Source organism: Cydia strobilella, chromosome 14 (genome assembly GCF_947568885.1).
Source record: "Cydia strobilella chromosome 14, ilCydStro3.1, whole genome shotgun sequence".
Taxonomy (NCBI): domain Eukaryota; kingdom Metazoa; phylum Arthropoda; class Insecta; order Lepidoptera; family Tortricidae; genus Cydia; species Cydia strobilella.
This window is the reverse complement of record NC_086054.1, coordinates 121,650-142,165: the sequence shown is the minus strand read 5'-3', so window position 1 is coordinate 142,165 and position 20,516 is coordinate 121,650. Positions and strand designations below refer to the sequence as shown.

The 20,516-nt window shown below is 45.9% G+C and overlaps 3 protein-coding genes across 3 annotated transcripts in view; 1 reads left to right on the top strand and 2 right to left on the bottom strand.

The window, feature by feature from the left end:
- Positions 1-4,143: 4,143 nt before the first annotated feature.
- On the bottom strand, positions 4,144-5,820 carry LOC134747333 (thioredoxin-like protein 4A). Its single transcript, XM_063681970.1, has 3 exons — positions 5,666-5,820; positions 5,312-5,448; positions 4,144-4,779 (listed from the first exon to the last, which is right to left on the bottom strand). The coding sequence occupies exons 1-3, from the start codon at positions 5,741-5,743 to the stop codon at positions 4,566-4,568; spliced, it is 429 nt and encodes a 142-aa protein (XP_063538040.1). The 5' UTR covers positions 5,744-5,820; the 3' UTR covers positions 4,144-4,565.
- A 3,328-nt stretch (positions 5,821-9,148) lies between these two features.
- LOC134747046 (probable fibrosin-1) lies at positions 9,149-15,892 on the top strand. Its single transcript, XM_063681605.1, has 3 exons — positions 9,149-9,570; positions 11,827-11,948; positions 13,281-15,892. The coding sequence occupies exons 2-3, from the start codon at positions 11,835-11,837 to the stop codon at positions 13,590-13,592; spliced, it is 426 nt and encodes a 141-aa protein (XP_063537675.1). The 5' UTR covers positions 9,149-9,570; positions 11,827-11,834; the 3' UTR covers positions 13,593-15,892.
- Positions 14,755-20,516, bottom strand: part of LOC134747020 (lutropin-choriogonadotropic hormone receptor) — a 101,026-nt gene continuing 95,264 nt past the window's right edge. The window contains exons 16-17 of the mRNA XM_063681563.1: positions 20,040-20,234; positions 14,755-19,564 (exon numbers count right to left, since the gene is read on the bottom strand). Of these exons, the coding sequence (XP_063537633.1) occupies positions 18,135-19,564; positions 20,040-20,234 (1,625 nt within the window). The 3' untranslated portion in view covers positions 14,755-18,134. The remainder of the gene's footprint in view (positions 19,565-20,039; positions 20,235-20,516) is intronic.

Sequence of the window (20,516 nt, the reverse complement as noted above, 5' to 3'; positions counted from 1 at the left end):
GCTCGCCGTTCGAGGCTCCTGCTCCCAGGGACTACCTCGGTGAGTAGTGTCGCTACTGCTCCCCCCCCCCTCCCCCGACCAGTCGCTGTTCTACTACAACGACGCGCATGCGCTGCGCGCGCAGCAGCCGCCGCCCGCCCCGCGCCCCGACGCGGAGTACGCCCCCAGCTGGCGCCCGCAGGAGCGCTCGCCGTTCGAGGCTCCTGCTCCCAGGGACTACCTCGGTGAGTAGTGTCGCTACTGCTCCCCCCCCCCCCTCCCCCGACCAGTCGCTGTTCTACTACAACGACGCGCATGCGCTGCGCGCGCAGCAGCCGCCGCCCGCCCCGCGCCCCGACGCGGAGTACGCCCCCAGCTGGCGCCCGCAGGAGCGCTCGCCGTTCGAGGCTCCTGCTCCCAGGGACTACCTCGGTGAGTAGTGTCGCTACTGCTCCCCCCCCCCTCCCCCGACCAGTCGCTGTTCTACTACAACGACGCGCATGCGCTGCGCGCGCAGCAGCCGCCGCCCGCCCCGCGCCCCGACGCGGAGTACGCCCCCAGCTGGCGCCCGCAGGAGCGCTCGCCGTTCGAGGCTCCTGCTCCCAGGGACTACCTCGGTGAGTAGTGTCGCTACTGCTCCCCCCCCCCCCCTCCCCCGACCAGTCGCTGTTCTACTACAACGACGCGCATGCGCTGCGCGCGCAGCAGCCGCCGCCCGCCCCGCGCCCCGACGCGGAGTACGCCCCCAGCTGGCGCCCGCAGGAGCGCTCGCCGTTCGAGGCTCCTGCTCCCAGGGACTACCTCGGTGAGTAGTGTCGCTACTGCTCCCCCCCCCCCTCCCCCGACCAGTCGCTGTTCTACTACAACGACGCGCATGCGCTGCGCGCGCAGCAGCCGCCGCCCGCCCCGCGCCCCGACGCGGAGTACGCCCCCAGCTGGCGCCCGCAGGAGCGCTCGCCGTTCGAGGCTCCTGCTCCCAGGGACTACCTCGGTGAGTAGTGTCGCTACTGCTCCCCCCCCCCTCCCCCGACCAGTCGCTGTTCTACTACAACGACGCGCATGCGCTGCGCGCGCAGCAGCCGCCGCCCGCCCCGCGCCCCGACGCGGAGTACGCCCCCAGCTGGCGCCCGCAGGAGCGCTCGCCGTTCGAGGCTCCTGCTCCCAGGGACTACCTCGGTGAGTAGTGTCGCTACTGCTCCCCCCCCCCTCCCCCGACCAGTCGCTGTTCTACTACAACGACGCGCATGCGCTGCGCGCGCAGCAGCCGCCGCCCGCCCCGCGCCCCGACGCGGAGTACGCCCCCAGCTGGCGCCCGCAGGAGCGCTCGCCGTTCGAGGCTCCTGCTCCCAGGGACTACCTCGGTGAGTAGTGTCGCTACTGCTCCCCCCCCCCTCCCCCGACCAGTCGCTGTTCTACTACAACGACGCGCATGCGCTGCGCGCGCAGCAGCCGCCGCCCGCCCCGCGCCCCGACGCGGAGTACGCCCCCAGCTGGCGCCCGCAGGAGCGCTCGCCGTTCGAGGCTCCTGCTCCCAGGGACTACCTCGGTGAGTAGTGTCGCTACTGCTCCCCCCCCCCCCCTCCCCCGACCAGTCGCTGTTCTACTACAACGACGCGCATGCGCTGCGCGCGCAGCAGCCGCCGCCCGCCCCGCGCCCCGACGCGGAGTACGCCCCCAGCTGGCGCCCGCAGGAGCGCTCGCCGTTCGAGGCTCCTGCTCCCAGGGACTACCTCGGTGAGTAGTGTCGCTACTGCTCCCCCCCCCCCTCCCCCGACCAGTCGCTGTTCTACTACAACGACGCGCATGCGCTGCGCGCGCAGCAGCCGCCGCCCGCCCCGCGCCCCGACGCGGAGTACGCCCCCAGCTGGCGCCCGCAGGAGCGCTCGCCGTTCGAGGCTCCTGCTCCCAGGGACTACCTCGGTGAGTAGTGTCGCTACTGCTCCCCCCCCCCCCTCCCCCGACCAGTCGCTGTTCTACTACAACGACGCGCATGCGCTGCGCGCGCAGCAGCCGCCGCCCGCCCCGCGCCCCGACGCGGAGTACGCCCCCAGCTGGCGCCCGCAGGAGCGCTCGCCGTTCGAGGCTCCTGCTCCCAGGGACTACCTCGGAGAGTAGTGTCGCTACTGCTCCCCCCCCCCCCCCCCCGACCAGTCGCTGTTCTACTACAACAAACATTTCACCCCTTTGGTACAATTCTTATTTTATTGTGCATAAACTAATATTTAATAAGTTAATTTCATAGCTGTTGGAATTCCTTGTATAAATAAATAATTTAATAAAATAATAATATTTCCCATATCTGCCACTAACCATAACTATTTCCAATAGTTCCAGACGACACTCGCAGCATGAACGGCACCCACGCGTACGGCACCATCGGCTCGCCGTGGACCAGCTCGCTGTGGGCGGCGGGCGCGGTCCGCCCTCCGCCCGGGTTCGGTCCGCGCGCGCCCCCCCCGTGCCCGCCCCCGCCGTGCCCGCCCCCCGCCGCCGCCCCCGCCCCGCAGCCCGCCCCCGCGCGCGCCTTCGACCCCTTCCACTCGCTCGCCTCCATCTGGGCGCCGGCCGCCTTCGACTGGCGCGCCGACCCCCACCCCCAGCCCCGCAACCATAACTAAACTGTCAACCGCTACTTATACCACGATACACTTGCCGAACGTTCTTACCTCAATGCTGCTATTTTGATTCAATACGTGTTTATTTAATACGATTCAGTATTTACTAGGAATCGATTCTAATTTTTTGATTGTTATCATAATGCTATAAAATTAAAATTACCTTTTGCCGATTTACAGCAGAATTATTTTGCCTACGATGACGTGCAACTTTTCACACGTTCACTGAGAAAACTTTATTAATTACTAATAGATTTAAGTTGAAAATAATTACCTGTGTCAATCTTGACTCAAAATAAATGAGATCGGTGAGTGTATGTGTATTGACTGTATTGTAATGTAACTGGCGATGACGTCCCCCCCCCCCCCCTTTTCCCTCTCCCTCCCCCTCCCCCGGCGCCGGCGCCGGTGTCTAGTCACGTGCCCCACCGCACCGGCGGCCGCCGAACAAAACGATCGTCTGTGCAAGACTGAATAAACTTACAACAAACGTATTTGTCGTTTCATTCCTTGCCTGCTTTGTTTTATATGATACCATTACCGACCTCGTAAGATGCTACGTACAAATTTTTGTACATATTCAACTTTTATTATGTAACTAAGGATTCCAAATTCAAAAAAACCGGCCAAGTGCGAGTCGGACTCGCGCACCGAGGGTTTCGTAATTTTTATTATTTGTTATAGCGGCAACAGAAATACTTCATCTGTGAAAATTTCAACTAGCTATCACGGTTCATGAGATACAGCCTAGTGACAGACAGACGGACAGCGGTCTTAGTAATGGGGTCCCGTTTTTACCCTTTAGGTACGGAACCCTAAAAACAACTACTTCTGGGTCTCGGGAGGTAACTCATCAGATGTTTTTTTTCTGTAAATTAGTTTCTATATAAAATTTCAATACCGCTAAATCTAAGAGCACTTTTTTCCAAGCTTTTCTTTTAATTGCAATGTATGTAATATGTACGTATGTTTAGGTCAAATCTTACAAGCAAAATATAAATTAGTCCCACTTCCCATTATTAGATTGAGCTGGAACTTCATATATGTAAGTCGGGTGATGATGCATTATTATGGTGCCATCAAGCTGATCTGATGATGGACACAGAAGATGGCCTGTGGCCACAGGAACTGAGATTTAACAACACAACCTAAATTGTGTTTGGGTTTGTAAGATTTTCGACGAATATGGTTGCCTGTTGAAAGAAAAGTACAGTAAGCAATAAAATAGCTTATTTAAATTGAAATTTTTGACGAATTAGTGTCCATCCAGTTGGTGCGTCCAGATTAAAGCAATCTGTTAGTTTAACTAATTGGACATGAAATCGTAATTCTTTTATTCTGTGCAGCATTTTTTACCGCACAATTAAATAATACTGCAAGACTGCAACAATTATTAGAATTCAAAAATGCAGAATTTTATTAAATCAGAGGGTCAAGGGGCAAGGGTTTAACTATAAAAACACGGATAATATTTAAATTTCCTTATATTTAAATTACATTTACCTCTTATACACACAAACATTTAAAACAATGCTCGTAATATTACTAATCAGAGTCAGCCTATAAAGGGAAATGTTATTCAGGGAAAAATTCATAAATATGAATATGTTTTCTTTCTTTAAAACTCCCGTGAGACTCAAACATATTAAATTATTTTAAAGCGGGGCACTCACATATTATTAAGTTGAATAGCTCGACATGTTTCGATCCAATTTACGAGAACCGTCTCCATGGAGCAACAACGTCTTCACTGGTCGAGGGCGCGCCGTGTACACTTAATAATACGTGAGTGACCCATTTTAAAAAAATTTTATGTTTTCTTTCCTCTGTATGTACTTTCATTGGCTCTGCTCTGCCTGTCTTGGTCTTGATATATTATGACTTTACTTTTACATAATATCTAATACACATTGGACTACCATGTTTTTTCCCAGTAAGATAAATCTCCACAAAAATAACATGCTTGGTAGCTCAGTAGCGGTACTTGGTAGAGTAATCCTTAGGAGAAACCACTAGACCGCGGCCCTTGCGCGCGCCCCGGTATACCGTCTCCAAGATGTCCACCATCTCCTGCTTGTCCTCAAGCGGCCAGTTGATCTTATTGTTGTTGCCGGTGCCCAAGTCAATCATTATGTGCTTGTTGCGGAAGAAGAACATCACCGTGCACGGGTCGTACAACTCGTACCTGAACAGAAATAATTATACATACATTAGTAGTTGGTGGAAGATTTTGGCAGTGACTATGAATCTTGACTTTCTTTGGGCATTTAAACTGGAGTTAGTTAAATTTCAATGCTCACATTCAAAAGACAAAATAAAGAAGCATTAATACAAAATGTGACCTAGTTATGGCCACTCATAACTGTAGAAAACTGTGCTAAGTGGCCCCTCGCTCAAGGCCTAGCACTTAAGGGGCCTCCTGGAAAGCCAACCCTTTATATTACCTTGGGAATAATGTTGAAAGAAAAGAGCTTTGCAGATGCGACTTCGCTTACAGCAAGATTAGTTCACGCTAAACCACTGACTCAGAAACATGAAGTTTCAACGTTTGACAATAAACTTAAAACTGATGTTTCAAAGTTAACTCCACAAGAATCAGGATTTGCAGAAAGTAAGATTCATAAGCTTTTACCCATTGTTTTATAATATTTCTCACAATTTGATATGTTATAATAAGTGTAAACAAAGAAGTTAGCATAATGCAAACAGTCACTCACATTTTGTTGAAGTCAGGGACTTCCGTGATATCCACAAGGTATATAACTGCAAAGTTCTTGACCTTCTCTGCGATACTGTAGAGCACCTCGTCCATCTTCATGCATGTCGGGTCCCAGTCGTGGCCGAAACGAATCACCTACAAACAACACAAATGATTTTTCATTCAATGTAAAACTTATTTTTGGAATGGGTTTAATAAATATGTTTCTGCTTGTCGTATGCTCGCGCACGAGCGTGAAATTGTTTTAGGAAACATCATAAACGGCATGCTTTCATTTCGTGATAGACTGCAAGGGAATTTCTAGAATAGAGAAGTGAGAGCATTCATAACCTGAAAATATGTTATAACTTACCACAACTCGGTCCTCCTCGGACAAAATAGCTTGGTCCACTTGCCAGCCGTTGTGAAGATGCCCCAGCATGTAACTCATCTTTGTTAATGGTAAAGAGCTTGCACGAAAAATAAATAAACGGCGTCCAATTGAACGAAGAACGAAGTGAAATAGTCCAAATCCAAATACTCCAAATAGTGGAACGAATGTCAAAATGTGGATGTGACATGTGTCAAATTTATTTAGGGAGGCGATAAGTACCAACCTGCGCCAAGAGCGCGATGCCCATGAATCTAGTATAACTGGATCGGTCATGAGGAGTGGGGGAAAATGACCGAACGGGATAGTCTTATGTATCTTTCAGTAGGAGTAGCAGAGAAAGCGCTGTTATTGTTTGTCCTTGTCATAGTTTCACTTTTCCACCGCTGCCACAACCGAGGTTGTGGCAAACAAATAAGTACGTGACATGTCATGTTTGTTCGTTGCTTGTTTAATTATCGTTGTTTTGTATGAAATTGTGCTTTCTCTTATGAAATATAGTGATGGTTAGCGTTTTGAATGCTTGAACTTTGATAAAATACTGGTGAATTGTTCTGTAATCGGCTGTAATAGCCTGTCTGAGCAAAAATATGAGATCATAACCTTTAACACGTAAGTACGGTATTTTACACCTTCCTCTTAACGCAATATGTGAGAATAACATCGTAAAATTACGTTACACTCAAAGCAATGTAGAATCAAACGATTTCAATAAAAATATCACAATTATTTACGCAAATTAACAAAACATTATTTGTAAAATTATCCGCCCAAATTACGTAGGTAGGTAGGAGTCTGAGGTCAGGCATTTTTAAACTTCTTCTTAATATAGCTGCATAACAATCATGTTAGGGATACCAGATGAAAATATCATAATTTTATGGGTAATTTTAACCTCGAAGTTTTTTCGTACTTCTAATTCCAAAAAATAAATAAACAAATGTTGTGAAGATTAAATGTGGTGTACATGAATTGGTGTGATTGAGATTTGTGATTTCTTTAAATTAAAACCCATAATACATTTTATTTTACGTTTTATTTACTAAACATGTTTAGTTTTGTACCACCTTCGCGAATTATAGGAGGTATTTCATTGTATATACGCCTAAACAACGACTTTAATGTAGAAACCGGCTTCAGATCGGAGCTAAAATGTAACGACTTTGGTGTACCGCAAGGTAGTGTGCTTGGGCCTTTATTATTTATTGCTTATATAAATGAGTTACCGGATATAATTCCATATAAATCTGTTATGTTTGCTGATGACGTATCCTTTATTGTTGCATCAAAAAAGAATGAAAATATCGAAGAACATGAATGTAAAGTCAATGAGACATTGAGAAATGTTATAAAATGGCTGGAATTACATAATTTGCAAATTAATATTAGTAAAACCAATTACATACAATTTAACACCAAACTTGGCGAAAATGTTAGGATCAATATACATTACGAAAATGAGACAATTCAAGAAATGGAAAGTGTAAGTTTTTTAGGGATAGTTTTAGATAAACATTTGGATTGGCAAGCACAAATAGGAAAGATCCGTTCTAAACTAAATAGATTTGTTTATGTACTACGTAAGTTAAGACGCTCATCAGGTTTACATACAGCATTAGCCGCGTATCATGGATATATTAGTTCAGTGTTAAGATATGGGCTCATTTTGTGGGGAAATTGCACAGACTTTAATATTCCATTCGTAGCACAGAAAAAATGTATACGTGCTATTTGTAATTTAGCCCCCTACAAGACATGCAAACCATCGTTCAAAAAACTTAGGATTTTACCGCTACCATGCTTATACATTTTGGAAATCTGCATGTTTGTAAAGAGGCATATGTATTTATTTACTACAGCTGAAAGCGCCTCTACTAGAAATCAACGGGATCCTGGAAGGCTGGTTCATGACTGTGTTCCCAGGACAGCATTATACACTAATCACTGCTTTGTTATGTGCATGAAACTTTTTAACAAACTACCTAAAACTATAAGAGAACTACCTGTACATAGATTTAGAAATAAATTGATGAAGCTATTGACTGATAAAAGCTATTACAATGTAAAAGATTTCCTTTCTCAAGATATACAGCCAGATTTGTAGTAGTTTCTAGTTTTAAGATTTTTGCATGCTAGTACAACCTGTATAGTACAAATAGCAGAATAAGCAACTAATTGTCACTTACCACCTAAGACACTATTGTACCTACTTATTCTTTGCAAATAAATACTTACTTACTTACTTACTTACTTACTAAAAAGAACGGCCCATTGACATTTTATTTAACAATTTTTTAATACCGTCAAACAAGCTAATTTTGCCTCTAGGGTAATCGCCCCAGCGTGATATCAAATATTGGGGTAATTTTTACCAATATGGTATCCCCACGTTTATGACGTCATCTATGTCTATCCCTTACGGGCGCACGCGTATAGCTGGTCTATGTAATGCTAGGTCTATGGCGATGCCATTAAAAAAAAAAGTACCAACCTTAAAAAATGTGTGCTAAAAAATTATGCCATACTTAAGGATGCTTTCCAAAACCTATAGATACTGTGCGGAAGGAGAAGAGTCGTGAAATGTATGGGAGCCAATACATTTTACGACTTCTCTTTCCGTACAGAGTATAATAAAAAACAAGTTAACTTTAACACCTTTAAAATAAACTTGTTTACTCGATTTGGAACGTATTCTATACCTATAAAATCTCCCACCAAAATATAAATGTATAAATAAGAATAACTATAATGGTTATTTCGCATTTTATTATAATTAATTGTGATCTTCAAACCTTTTTCTAAGTTTTCTAACATCGAATTTACAGGTAAAATTGGTAAAATTTTCAATATAGTTATTTACGATACAAGTGCGGAACAGAGGAAATTCGAATTACCTATTCGCACGCGTATCGTACAACGTTTTACAGTACATTTATGGCCCTTTAAACTTTCGACATATGCACGAAAAGTGCTCTTTTACGCACTAGTGCGAGAAAGTAGCACCATATGTACTGTAAAATATGTTTTCCAAATTATGTTCATGAATCCAACATTTCTGGACTCATTACTACTTATTAAGTATTCATGAACCAAATTGCATTCAGGAAATTCAAAGATTTCACTAATGCAAGTTTCGGCCATAAACTTATTATAACATGCCGCCTTACTTTGCTAACGGCAATTTCTCTTCGGTAGTTCGGTAGTATCAAAGAGGCATAACAGCAGTGTTAATTGCAAAGGCCATCATCATCGAACCATCTTGCAACAGTTGCAACTATTATATATATGGTGAATAACACATTACTTATTCTACCTATATAGTGGGATGGCGCAGCGCTAGAGTCGCTGCAATGACGTGGGATATATCACTTCTGATTAAGATGACTTGTCGGATTATAAATAACCCGTAGGTATTTATTCACTTTCCGTATTTGCGTGGCGTGGTTGCCCCGTTTCGTTTATAAAGCATTTCGCATCGCGTTTGTTTACCGGCGGCGGCGGCGCGGCGCGGGCGCGGGCGGGCGCGCGGGTTGGCGAGCCGCCAGCTTCGCCGGATCGCGGTCACACCAATACATTCAGATTTCTCGGGAAAAAATAACAGGCGGACGATAAGCAGTGATCTTATCAGCATCTTGATGCTGAATCACGGTCTGTCGTTTGGTGCCATCGGAGAAATTGTGGTTTAAGTTTAAAGCTGGTGGTGTGTTAGTCCTCTTGAACAGGCGTGGCGGTATTGTGGCGCCGCGCCCCCGCGCCGCCGCTGCCAAGTGGGCCAGGACGAAGCGAGTCAGCGCGTGCGCAGCTGCCGCGCTCAAGCGCAGTGGAGGCCGGAGGCCTGGTGCAGGACTAAGGGCTCTTGGGGCTGTGAAGAAACGTCCTTTCAATTGGTAAGTGCATTCATTGCATATCGAATATTGTAATCGCACAGGAATCGCAGAATTGATTTTTTTTTGAGAATCGTTCAGGACCATTCTATTAACTGATCATTAGTCGGTTGCAGTGACTAGTTGATGCAGTGCCTTACTACTCTCAAAATCAAAAGATTCTGTACCTGGTCTACGTGTACCTATAGGACATTGACATGCATATTGCATAGCCCTCACACTATGCAATATGCATCTTAATCTTTAACGAGTTTTACGATCTACTAAACTTGTTCAGAGCAGTAGGCATTTATTTATATTCGCTTCGTGCTTCACATGGTTTCATATGGCATATGCATGAATCTAGTATAACTGGATCGGTCATGAGGAGTGGGGGAAAATGACCGAACGGGATAGTCTTATGTATCTTTCAGTAGGAGTAGCAGAGAAAGCGCTGTTATTGTTTGTCCTTGTCATAGTTTCACTTTTCCACCGCGGCCACAACCGAGGTTGTGGCAAACAAATAAGTACGTGACATGTCATGTTTGTTCGTTGCTTGTGCAATATGTGAGAATAACATCGTAAAATTACGTTACACTCAAAGCAATGTAGAATCAAACGATTTCAATTAAAATATCACAATTATTTACGCAAATTAACAAAACATTATTTGTAAAATTATCCGCCCAAATTACGTAGGTAGGTAGGAGTCTGAGGTCAGCCATTTTTAAACTTCTTCTTAATTTAGCTGCATAACAATCATGTTAGGGATACCAGATGAAAATATCATAATTTTATGGGTAATTTTGACCTCGAAGTTTTTTCGTACTTCTAATTCCAAAAAATAAATAAACAAATGTTGTGAAGATTAAATGTGGTGTACATTAATTGGTGTGATTGCGATTTGTGATTTCTTTAAATTAAAACCCATAATACATTTTATTTTACGTTTTATTTACTAAACATGTTTAGTTTTGTACCACCTGCGCGAATTATAGGAGGTATTTCATTGTTTATACGCCTAAAAAGAACGGCCCATTGACATTTTATTTAACAATTTTTTTATACCGTCAAACAAGCTAACTTTGCCTCCAGGGTAATCGCCCCAACGTGATATCAAATATTGGGGTAATTTTTACCAATATGGTATCCCCACGTTTATGACGTCATCTATGTCTATCCCTTACGGGCGCACGCGTATAGCTGGTCTATATAATGCTAGGTCTATGGGCATATGGCTTCAGAAAGCTGCTATTGTTTATCATTTTGTTAGACATCGTTGGTATGTACCTACACAGTACACTCAGCCTCGGATGTCACTGTCAGCTATACATGTAGCTATGTAGTTCTTTGTATAACAACGCGTTATAGAGATATACTAATAGTATTAAATTTGTATTCAAAAATGATAAGGTCTTAAAATGTTTAGCTATATAGTTGAGGCCGACCGCATGCCTGCCACAAACATCATCAGGATATGATGCGACATTATAATAGCGAGCTGTTTTATGCTTCATCATCTGAAACGATTTATGAGCAGAGATATAACTGTAGGCAATTAAAATATGAATGAGTCGGAATGACGTCTCATGCAGCATTCAGTATAAATAAACAAAATTGCACGTCAGCGTCACCACCACTTCGCTAACAGCTCGCTCATGTCTCGGAATTACGATTGGTTAGCAGCCATTCTCAAAAAAAACTCTTTTATTTCAGATCTGCATTGATCCATAACGGTGTTAGTATAAAAAAAACCTAAAAACTATGTTAAGTACTAAATTAATTAATAACAGTACAACAAAAAAATATTCAGTGTGCTCCGCGGACCCCTAGGGCTCCGCGAAGCCTCGTTGGGGCTCCGCGAGAATACTTGTAATAATAAGACGAAAGCCCAGCTCTTTTATAGGTAGATACTCGTATGTCTGGTCTACAGTGGCAAACGATTTTTTTTAATTTGGAGCTTCGTCAATTATTTCGCTTTCCAAAAGGGTTAATTCACAGCTATAGGTCTATAGTTTTCAACATTGGCGGTGTCGTTGGTCTTAGGAATAGGTCTCACTCTTGTTATCTTCCACATCGCAGCTTCGGATAAGTACCAGTTGAGATTGCTAGGTTGAATAAGAAGTGTATCAACTGCTCCATACAACCCTTGAAAATGTATGCTGGAAAATTGTCAGATCCAATAGAACTAACTTACTTTACTCTTTGGAACTAACACTAACATAATATGGGCCCTACAAGGGTGCAGCAATCAAAATCTTGTAATTGTCGCGTTTTCAGTACACATTATGGAGACGGTGTACCCGGCAGCGGCGTCGGCGCTGGCACGCGGTCGCCGGGCGCGTCGCGGCGGCGCGCGCGCCAGGCATCGCACCATGCCTGTAACCTTCGCGGAGATCAAAGTAATAAAATGAAACCTTTATAATTAGACACATTGTGGATTGAGGATTTTGCTCTTGCTCTTTTCCATAAGTTTCTGTGCATGGTAGGTATTATTTAAGAACACCTACACCGTCGTAATCCCCTGTTAAGTACTAACCTACACTGTTCACAATGTAATGGATCCTCTACACGATGGGCCATCATACTGGCCCACTAAGATGGGGCAGCGTGTTGAGAGGGTAGCGGCGGGATGGCGATGGGATGGCCACTCTAAAGTGCGGGGTAAAGGGCGGAACTCGCTTGAGAGAAACAACTGTATTCTTCGACGTTACGTTTATTACTTATCGCTTATAACTAACACGCTACATGATATACCACGCCACACCACGGTGTCGGTTTTTCGTCCGCACATCAAAGGTAGTGGGCCAGCGATGGTGCGTCGTATTACGCATCTATATACGTGGCTCATTCCATAGTGCGTGCTCTCAACCATCGCATGTGGCCATCTCGCTGGTGTAGAGTGTAGAGGAGCCATAACAGACCGATCATCTTGAGATGATTATTTTGACTTTCGCTGCATGGCTACTGTACCTCTTTGCATGATAAGTACTACTTAATTTGTTGTACAAAAAAGTCTGCCAATTTTTGCGGGGGAGGGGAACGTCAAATGTATACGTAACGTCAAAATAGCCATGTCAGATAAACGTCAATCCATACATTCTGTATCACCATTGACAGATTATTTTTGACTGGTTAATGCCGTCACACTTCCCAATAATAGTACGCAATTTGACATGTAATAATTAAGTATTTGCAAAATGTTGTAATTTGTAATTTAGTGTAATTTTGAGTAGTTTTAGAATTTTTTTTTTTTATAATTTTAGGATAGTTTTTGCTCCTTATATTTTTTTCTTGCTGCGCATGCTTGCTTTGGATGGCATTCTTATGTAATACCTACCACTCATGTACTCTTTGTAACAGTGTTGAATGTTGTCTGTTTAGTGTGCCTTTTAAATAAAAAAAAAATTAAAAAAATTATGGCTAGTCCATTTGGTTATATCCTCCTAGACTTTTGATGATAAATACCTAGATTTTAACAATATTAAGCTGGGATAAGATGTATTTGTAATTACAACGTGATGTTGCACCGCCTACAAGTTATCTGCTTTGCCCGAAGGTTGACTGGTAGAGAATGCCTTGTAGCATTAAGTCCGCCTTTTGTATACATTTGTATTTTCTTTTGTGCAATAAAGATTAAATAAATAAATTAATAAATAAATATTAATATAATTATAGTACAACCATTCTCCTTGATGATTTAAACATTTTTGACAACCTAACGTGTTTTCTAGGAAGTGGACGAGGAGAACGAAGAGGAAGCAAGCACAGCGCCGGCATCACGCGGCTCGGGCTCCAGCGAGCGCGCCGCCGCTCGCTGGAGACCGAGCCGCGACGTGCTGGACGAGCGGCTCGGCCGGCAGTTCCTCGAGTTCCGGCGTCGGCGCAAGCGTGATGCACTATCCGAACCGCCGGATGAGCCCGCCGCCGCCGCCGCCGCCGCCGCCGCCGCCGCCGCCGCCGCCGCCGCCGCCGCCGCCGCCGCCGCCGCCGAGCTCGCGCCGACGCCGCCTCGCGCCGGCTCCGCGCCCATGGAGCCGCGCTGATAGCTCGCACTATTGAACTTTAATATTAAGCAGTTACGTTATATGGCCGATATTGATGAGAATCAATTAGTTAGTGGCTGTCTGTCTGACACAGTATTTTCATACCCAGGTCCACCGATGTCGAATAAGTAGTTATAAATGACGTGGCCATATTGCCAATTATACTTCGGGTAGAGACCAACAGACACTAGCTGGTCACTGGTAGAGGATTATTCGGTTGCACTGCACCTAACCGTCTGTTGTATGGGAAATTTCATAGTTCTCAGCTGAGTGACGTTGATCAATTCGTCAATTGGGGTTGCAGGTTCTAAAAAAAAACAGGTACAAATCACAAAGCTTAAAAAAGTAGTACCTACATGACATAAATCAGTGGGCGATGTTGTTCCAGATAATCGTGTAATTCCGTTTTATACTTACATATTCGGCGAGAAAACTTCAGTAGTAGAAATAAGTAATAAGTTCCTGAAGAAGTTTGGCTTTGTTTTGTTTTATAATTACATATAAAATAGGTAGGCGTGTAACGTAGTAGGTATTAACGAATTTATATTGTACCTACATATAGACCGCGGGCCGGAGCATAATTATATCGTCAGTCATCGCCTCCCGGTTGATACTTTGTTAGATGATAGTTTAGATGCTATCATAAATTAAAAAAATAGTCGGCCAGTTATATCGCGGTAAAAAGAACGTCAGTTGATCACATATCACATGCACATGTAAAAAAATTGTTTTCAGTCATCGCCTCCCGATTTATACTGTGTCAACTTGTCAAGTTTAGATTTAGATGCTAAATTATAAATAAATAAAGAAAACTGTCAGCCGGCTGTATAGCGGTGGAAAGACAAAGATGAACAATGTAAAAAATACGCGCCTTACCATTTATGTCCGCAAAGTATGCGTATTCCGTAAGGCGTTTATTGAAACGTCTGATGGAATGCTACATGCAAAGCTTCGTGCTTTTATTATCACTATCATAAAAAGGTAAAGCGCTTTTTTTTACATATTTATGCGACCAGCTGACGGTCTTCCCACCGCGATACAAGCGGCTGACGATTTTAAAATAATGAACTTCTCATCAAACCCCGTTTCTGTTGAGCTGAGTTTTTTATTTTCTACGCGACTACATAATGTAATATATAATGTGTGGGAATGAAACAATGTATTATCACGAATAATGTATTTATTGTACAATAAAATAATTTAAACAACTTTCACGCAGCGCGCAGTCAACTGTACATACACACCTACCAACAATCTTACATTAGTATAAATATAAATAACTTAACGTTAGGTATGGCAGTATCTTACAGGTCAGGAGGTTTCGTGTTTGAGCGGCGAGACCCCGCCGCGTGCCGGACCACGCTGGTAACAAAGTTTTATTTTGGCCACTGCGATCGAGCGGAAAAATATACCCATTTTTTTCTGTGAGATTAACACAACCCACCACTCGAAGTTAGTCATATTGTAAGGTAAACTGGGTGCCTAGCCAAGATGCCAATCGTTTATGCCCCGTAGCGAACGAAACGAAAATATGGAAGCGTTATAGATAGAGATTACCGTTTCGTTCGCTACGGCGTAAACTATTGGCATCTTGGCTAGGCACCCTGTTACTATATTTTTTCCTGTGAAGATCGCGAGACGATCGTGAGATAGACTGAAGACTGGTGTGTCACGTGAAATGGTCAGTTGTGCTAGCCCCGTGCCGTGGGTATATTAAGGTACTTTAGTGTTTATTTGCTCAGGGGGTTCAGGTTCATGTTTTATCTCTCCGACTAAAACTTAAAATCTAAAGACATATTAATGCTTTAGGGCAGACACGCAGCATACAAGTCACTCGGTCGTGTCCCTATATGTATATAACATTCACTGTACTACAAGGTTTATCACATCTACATGATGAAATCTGGAGGAACGAGTTATATCATATCCTCATATCATATGAGGATATCATAAGGCAATAAATAAAGTGATAGTACTTCGAAAGACTAGACTCGCATCAGTAGCGATGGCGTAGCTCTACCTCAGGTCATGGTTTCGGTGATTAAAACTGTTACGTAGCACAAACAATTTCGTACATGGCGGGTCACCATTTGCTATCTCTATCGCACGCGCATAATTAATTATTGTTGCTGTCCCGCTCGCACAGTGGCATTGACTGCTGATGGTGACAGGTGGGACACCAATATACCTAATGACGCGCGTGCGATAGAGATAGGAGAAAGGCGAGTCAATGTACGGAATTCCTCGTGGATAGTGTATTTTCTTTACTTTAGCATAATATATAACATTTTCTGTGCAAATGTTTATTATTCATAAACCTCACGCGATGACAGAACACCCATCGATGGCCAGTTGAGGGTGTTGCTGTAGTATGCCTAGATTAATTTGAAATTTCGAAGCCAATTAAGACTGAAACTAGCACGATGTAGAGGGCTCTACTCTAGCTAGTTTTAGTCTTGGCTTGTTTCATAATAATGTACATTGTAATGTATATTCTTCAAACACAATACACTTTTATAAAAGTAAGAACAAATGTGTTTCATTCGTAATCACTTACTTAGTACCTATGAGTAACATGTAAATAATTTAAAGGCTTTAAGACAGAGCAATTAATATTAATTTCTTGATAATGAATATCTTATCGCAAGAGGGAAAGTGAGGCCTGATCCCAAAGATGAAGGTATACCTAGTACAAACTTAGTGTATCCAGTCAATATCCAGTAGATAAGTATCCCGCCAAAAACACTTTCATGTAAAATGTTCAAAAAAACGACGAAGCGTTCGAGAAAAGGTAGGTAGTGGCCTTAAACAGGCGTTATTAATAATGTTAATTACTAACCTACTAGCCCTTTCACAGCCGACAAAAAGAAATGTCCTTTTAAATTTGAACCGTGACACGTTATCAATAGAGTTAAAAATCTTAACTGCCATAATAACGAGTTAGGTTCGTGATCGGCTGTGAAAGGGCTAGTAACTTTACGTAAACATGTTGACGTCTCTATTAGCTAGACAGCCACTGAAACATGTTTTATGAAGGCTAATTAAAATCTAACCAATGGACATTTCACGGATACCTACTTACAAAAACAGTGGCTTTTTATTATGACTTATATCCATAAAGTAAAGGTCGAAGTAGATGGGACGGCAGACGGCAGACGGCAGTGCTGGGTGTTATTAGTTTTAATCCATTCACCTCACAGCACGTTTAGAGGGGGTGGGGAGGGGGTCAAGAAAATGTGACGAGGGGGAGGGGGGGAGTCACAAACTTTGTGACGTCACTTTAACTTATTTAAATTATTTTATTCGCTGTACAGTTAAATAACAAGTTTTTGGAAGGATAATCGTTTTATTTAAGTTTTGGGTTATAAAATTACTAATATTACTTTTGTCAAAAATATTTTGATAAATAAATAAATAAAATATTAATAATACTTCATTGCCGATTTCGTTGAAAAAATGTGACGTCGCACCAGGGGGGGAGGGATTTGCCAAATGTGACTAAGTATGACGAGGCCCCCCTCCTCGTCAGTCGAGGGGTCAAAAAACCTAGAAATTCGTGTGACGTAATTAATGGATGAACACTGTGTAGCTTGCCTGTCATGTTATACTGAGATTGATATGGCTTATTGTTAGTTGTTAGCCATGTTTGATGTTTCTGATGACCTAATTTCTAATATCGATATTAGAAATTAGGTTCACTTGGATAGAATTGAAATAGGCTCGACAATAATACATACCGGGAGTGACCACTTATTGTATGTAGTTAGTACAATACTCTAGTAAAGTCTACGAGCGTTTTCAAGTTCTTGCTAGTCTAAACCTCGCTTAAGGATGGAACGACAATTGTAGGGTTGGCGTTACGTCTCTGTGTCTATTTAGAACTTCGACCTTAATAATGTTTTTATTTTAATTTGGAAGCATTGGTGAAGTATGGAAGTATTTACTAGAAGGGCACGGACGGCCCTCTTCGGTGGTATTATTAGTATTACACATTACTTCCTAATATTATACATTCTTATTTAATTTAGAATTCAAACTAAGTAACAATAAGTTATCTTTAACATTATTTATAAATTGTATAAATAAATACTGAGCACTTGCACCGTCGTGTCGAGTGGCGCCCCCGCCCGGCGCCCGGCGCCACTACCGTTTGTTACATTACAACTATACTTATATAACAATATCTTTACGTCTCACAGGAGTTCTTAAATTATGGTAAATATTTTTTATGGCGATTTCTATATTTACGTACCTAACACTCGTCATGGACATATGTAAATAATACTGTACAAAATATCTTCATTATTTGTCTGTAAATTACTTATAAATTACACGTATAATGTACTCGTATATCCAAAATTATCGACCGGTCGGTCCGGGAGATCCTTCCTACTCGAGCGGCCGCGGGGCGGCGGCGACCACACTCGTCCGGGCGAACCACCGCCGCCGGCTAGCGCCTGCAAAATAAATCAGTCTTGGAGCGTGATCGTGCGTCGGCGGGTCGGCGGGTCGGCGGGTCGGCGGGTCGGCGGGTCGGCGCGCTCACGGCGTCGGCAGTATCGGCGCGGGCTCGTGCGGCTCCTGCGGCGGCTCCGGCTCGTCGGGCGGCGCCTCGCCCTCCGCCGCCGACGGGATGGTGTGCAGCAGCCGCGGCGGCGGCAGCGCGGCGCCCGGCGGCGACAGCGGCGGCTCCTCGCCCGACACGGCCGGCTGTCGCGTCAGCCGCGGCCGACCCGCGCCCGAGCCCGCGCCCGCGCCCGCGCCCGCCGCGCTGCCGCCCGACCGCGTCGTGCGCCACGTGCCCGTCGACGCCGTCGCGTTCGAGCCCGAGGAGTCGTTGCGCGACGAGGACAGGTTCGAATCCTGCGACGTCTTGCGCGCCACCAGCCACGAGGCGGCGCGGCGCGGCGGCGGCGGCGCGCGCCCGTACGCGCGCCACGAGTCCGAGCGCGACGACGAGAACTCCACCGACGACGACACGGAGCCGGCGCGGGCCGGCGCCGCGCCCTGGGCGGTGCGCGTGCGCGTGCGCGGCGTCGGCGCCTGCTGCGCGGGCCGCTGTGCGCGACGGCCGCAGGCGCGCAGCCAGCGCAGCAGCCGGCGCGCGCGCGGCGCGGGCGGGGCGGCGGGCGGCGGCAGCAGACGGCGACACGCGCAGGCGCAGGCGGGCTGGTGCGGGCCGCGCGACGAGCGCTCCGCGAGGCTGTTCGTGTTGGCCGGCGTCTGCCGGTTGCTGAAGTTGGACGAGTGCCGGCAGCGCCCGATGCCGCGCGTCACGCGCGACTCCTCGATCGCCTTGCACACGAGCGCGCAGTCTTTCTTGAACTGCTTCGTCAGTATGGCGTACAGGAACGGGTTGCAGCACGAATTCAGCGGCAGCACGAACACCGTGAACACCTTGGCCTCCTCGAGCGAGACGAGCCGCGCGCCGAACGCGGCCGTCAGCGCGAAGAAAGCGATCGGCGACCAGCATATGAAGTCGGTGAAGACGAGCAGCGCCATGCGCTTGGCGATGCGCGAGTCGTTGCTGTTCCAGGCCTGCGAGCCGCGGATGGCGCAGTACATCTTGAGGTAGCAGCCGAGCAGCACGAGGAAGGCGCCGCCGTTGACGGCGAGCAGCGCCACCACGTAGCCGAGCGCGGCGGGGGTCTCGGTCTCGAAGGGCAGGCAGACGGCGAACTTGCGGTAGTCGGACACGCCGAGCAGCGGCAGCGCGGCGGCGCCGATCGAGAAGGCCCAGCCGGCGCCCATGACGGCGGCGGCGTGGCGGAGCGAGAGCCGCTTGTTGAGGTGCATGGCGTGCGTGATGGCGTAGTTGCGCTCGAGCGTGATGACGGCCAGCGTGTACACGGACAGCTCGGAGGACAGCACGCCGAGGAAGCCGGCGAGGCGGCAGGCGCCCGACATCTGCCACGCGATGGCGTGCGCGCGGAACTCGCCCAGCGTGCCCGCGTCCACCACCGCCAGGAACCCTGCCGTTACCAAAAAACTCGTTAATAGGAACTATCTAAAAACGATCTAACATTTAAAAAAAGCACCTACAAAAAAGCTGTTAATTTTGGATTACTCAAAGGAGCGGTATAGTAAACTATATCGTTAGATCGTGGATTCGAGTCCTGGCTCATGCTAAGAGAAGACCGGGCAATTGGCCACTACTGTGGAGTACCTACAAAGAATGAATCGTGTTTTATCAAGGTAGATCCTCATGAAGAAGTCAGCAGCCGCTAGGTTGCAGACAAGAAAGTGTGGTATGTCAATCCGTGATCAGCTGAAGTCCAACATGAAGTTGCATGAAGTTGAAACTCGGTAGCAAAGCCAGGAGAAGGAACTCACCAAGGTAGATCCCCACGAAGAAGCGTGGTACGCCAATCCGTGACCAGCTGAACACCAGTACGACTACGAACACCGCCGTCCCGTTGCGGAGCAGCGCGAGCAGGAGTAACTCACCAAGGTAGATCCCCATGAAGAAATCAGCAGCCGCCAGGTTGGTGACAAGAAAGCGCGGGACATCGATACGTGAGCGGCTGAAGACTAACACGAAGACGACGGTGCCGTTGCCGAGCAACGCCAGGAGGAATACCGCCCACACGCCGCAGCGCAGCGTCCACCAGTCGAACAGGTCCACGCAAGGGAGGAACGGCCCTGCAACCAACAACACTATCTTCAAAACGATAAACAATACCAAGTCGGGTAGATCGAAACATTAGCGCAGCTAGAAGATGTTGATGTCAACTTTAACCAGTCCTCCGGGACCACGAGGCCACGAGGGTAATGTTGCTCTCGCAACGTGGGATGTAATTTTCAAGCTTATTTATATGCGATTAACATCCGTTTTAGTAAATAATAACACAGTACAGGTATTAGAAAAGTACGCGCTTATTTCAAAACACATGGCTTGTTCCTTGCTAGATCTTGCCAGGTTGT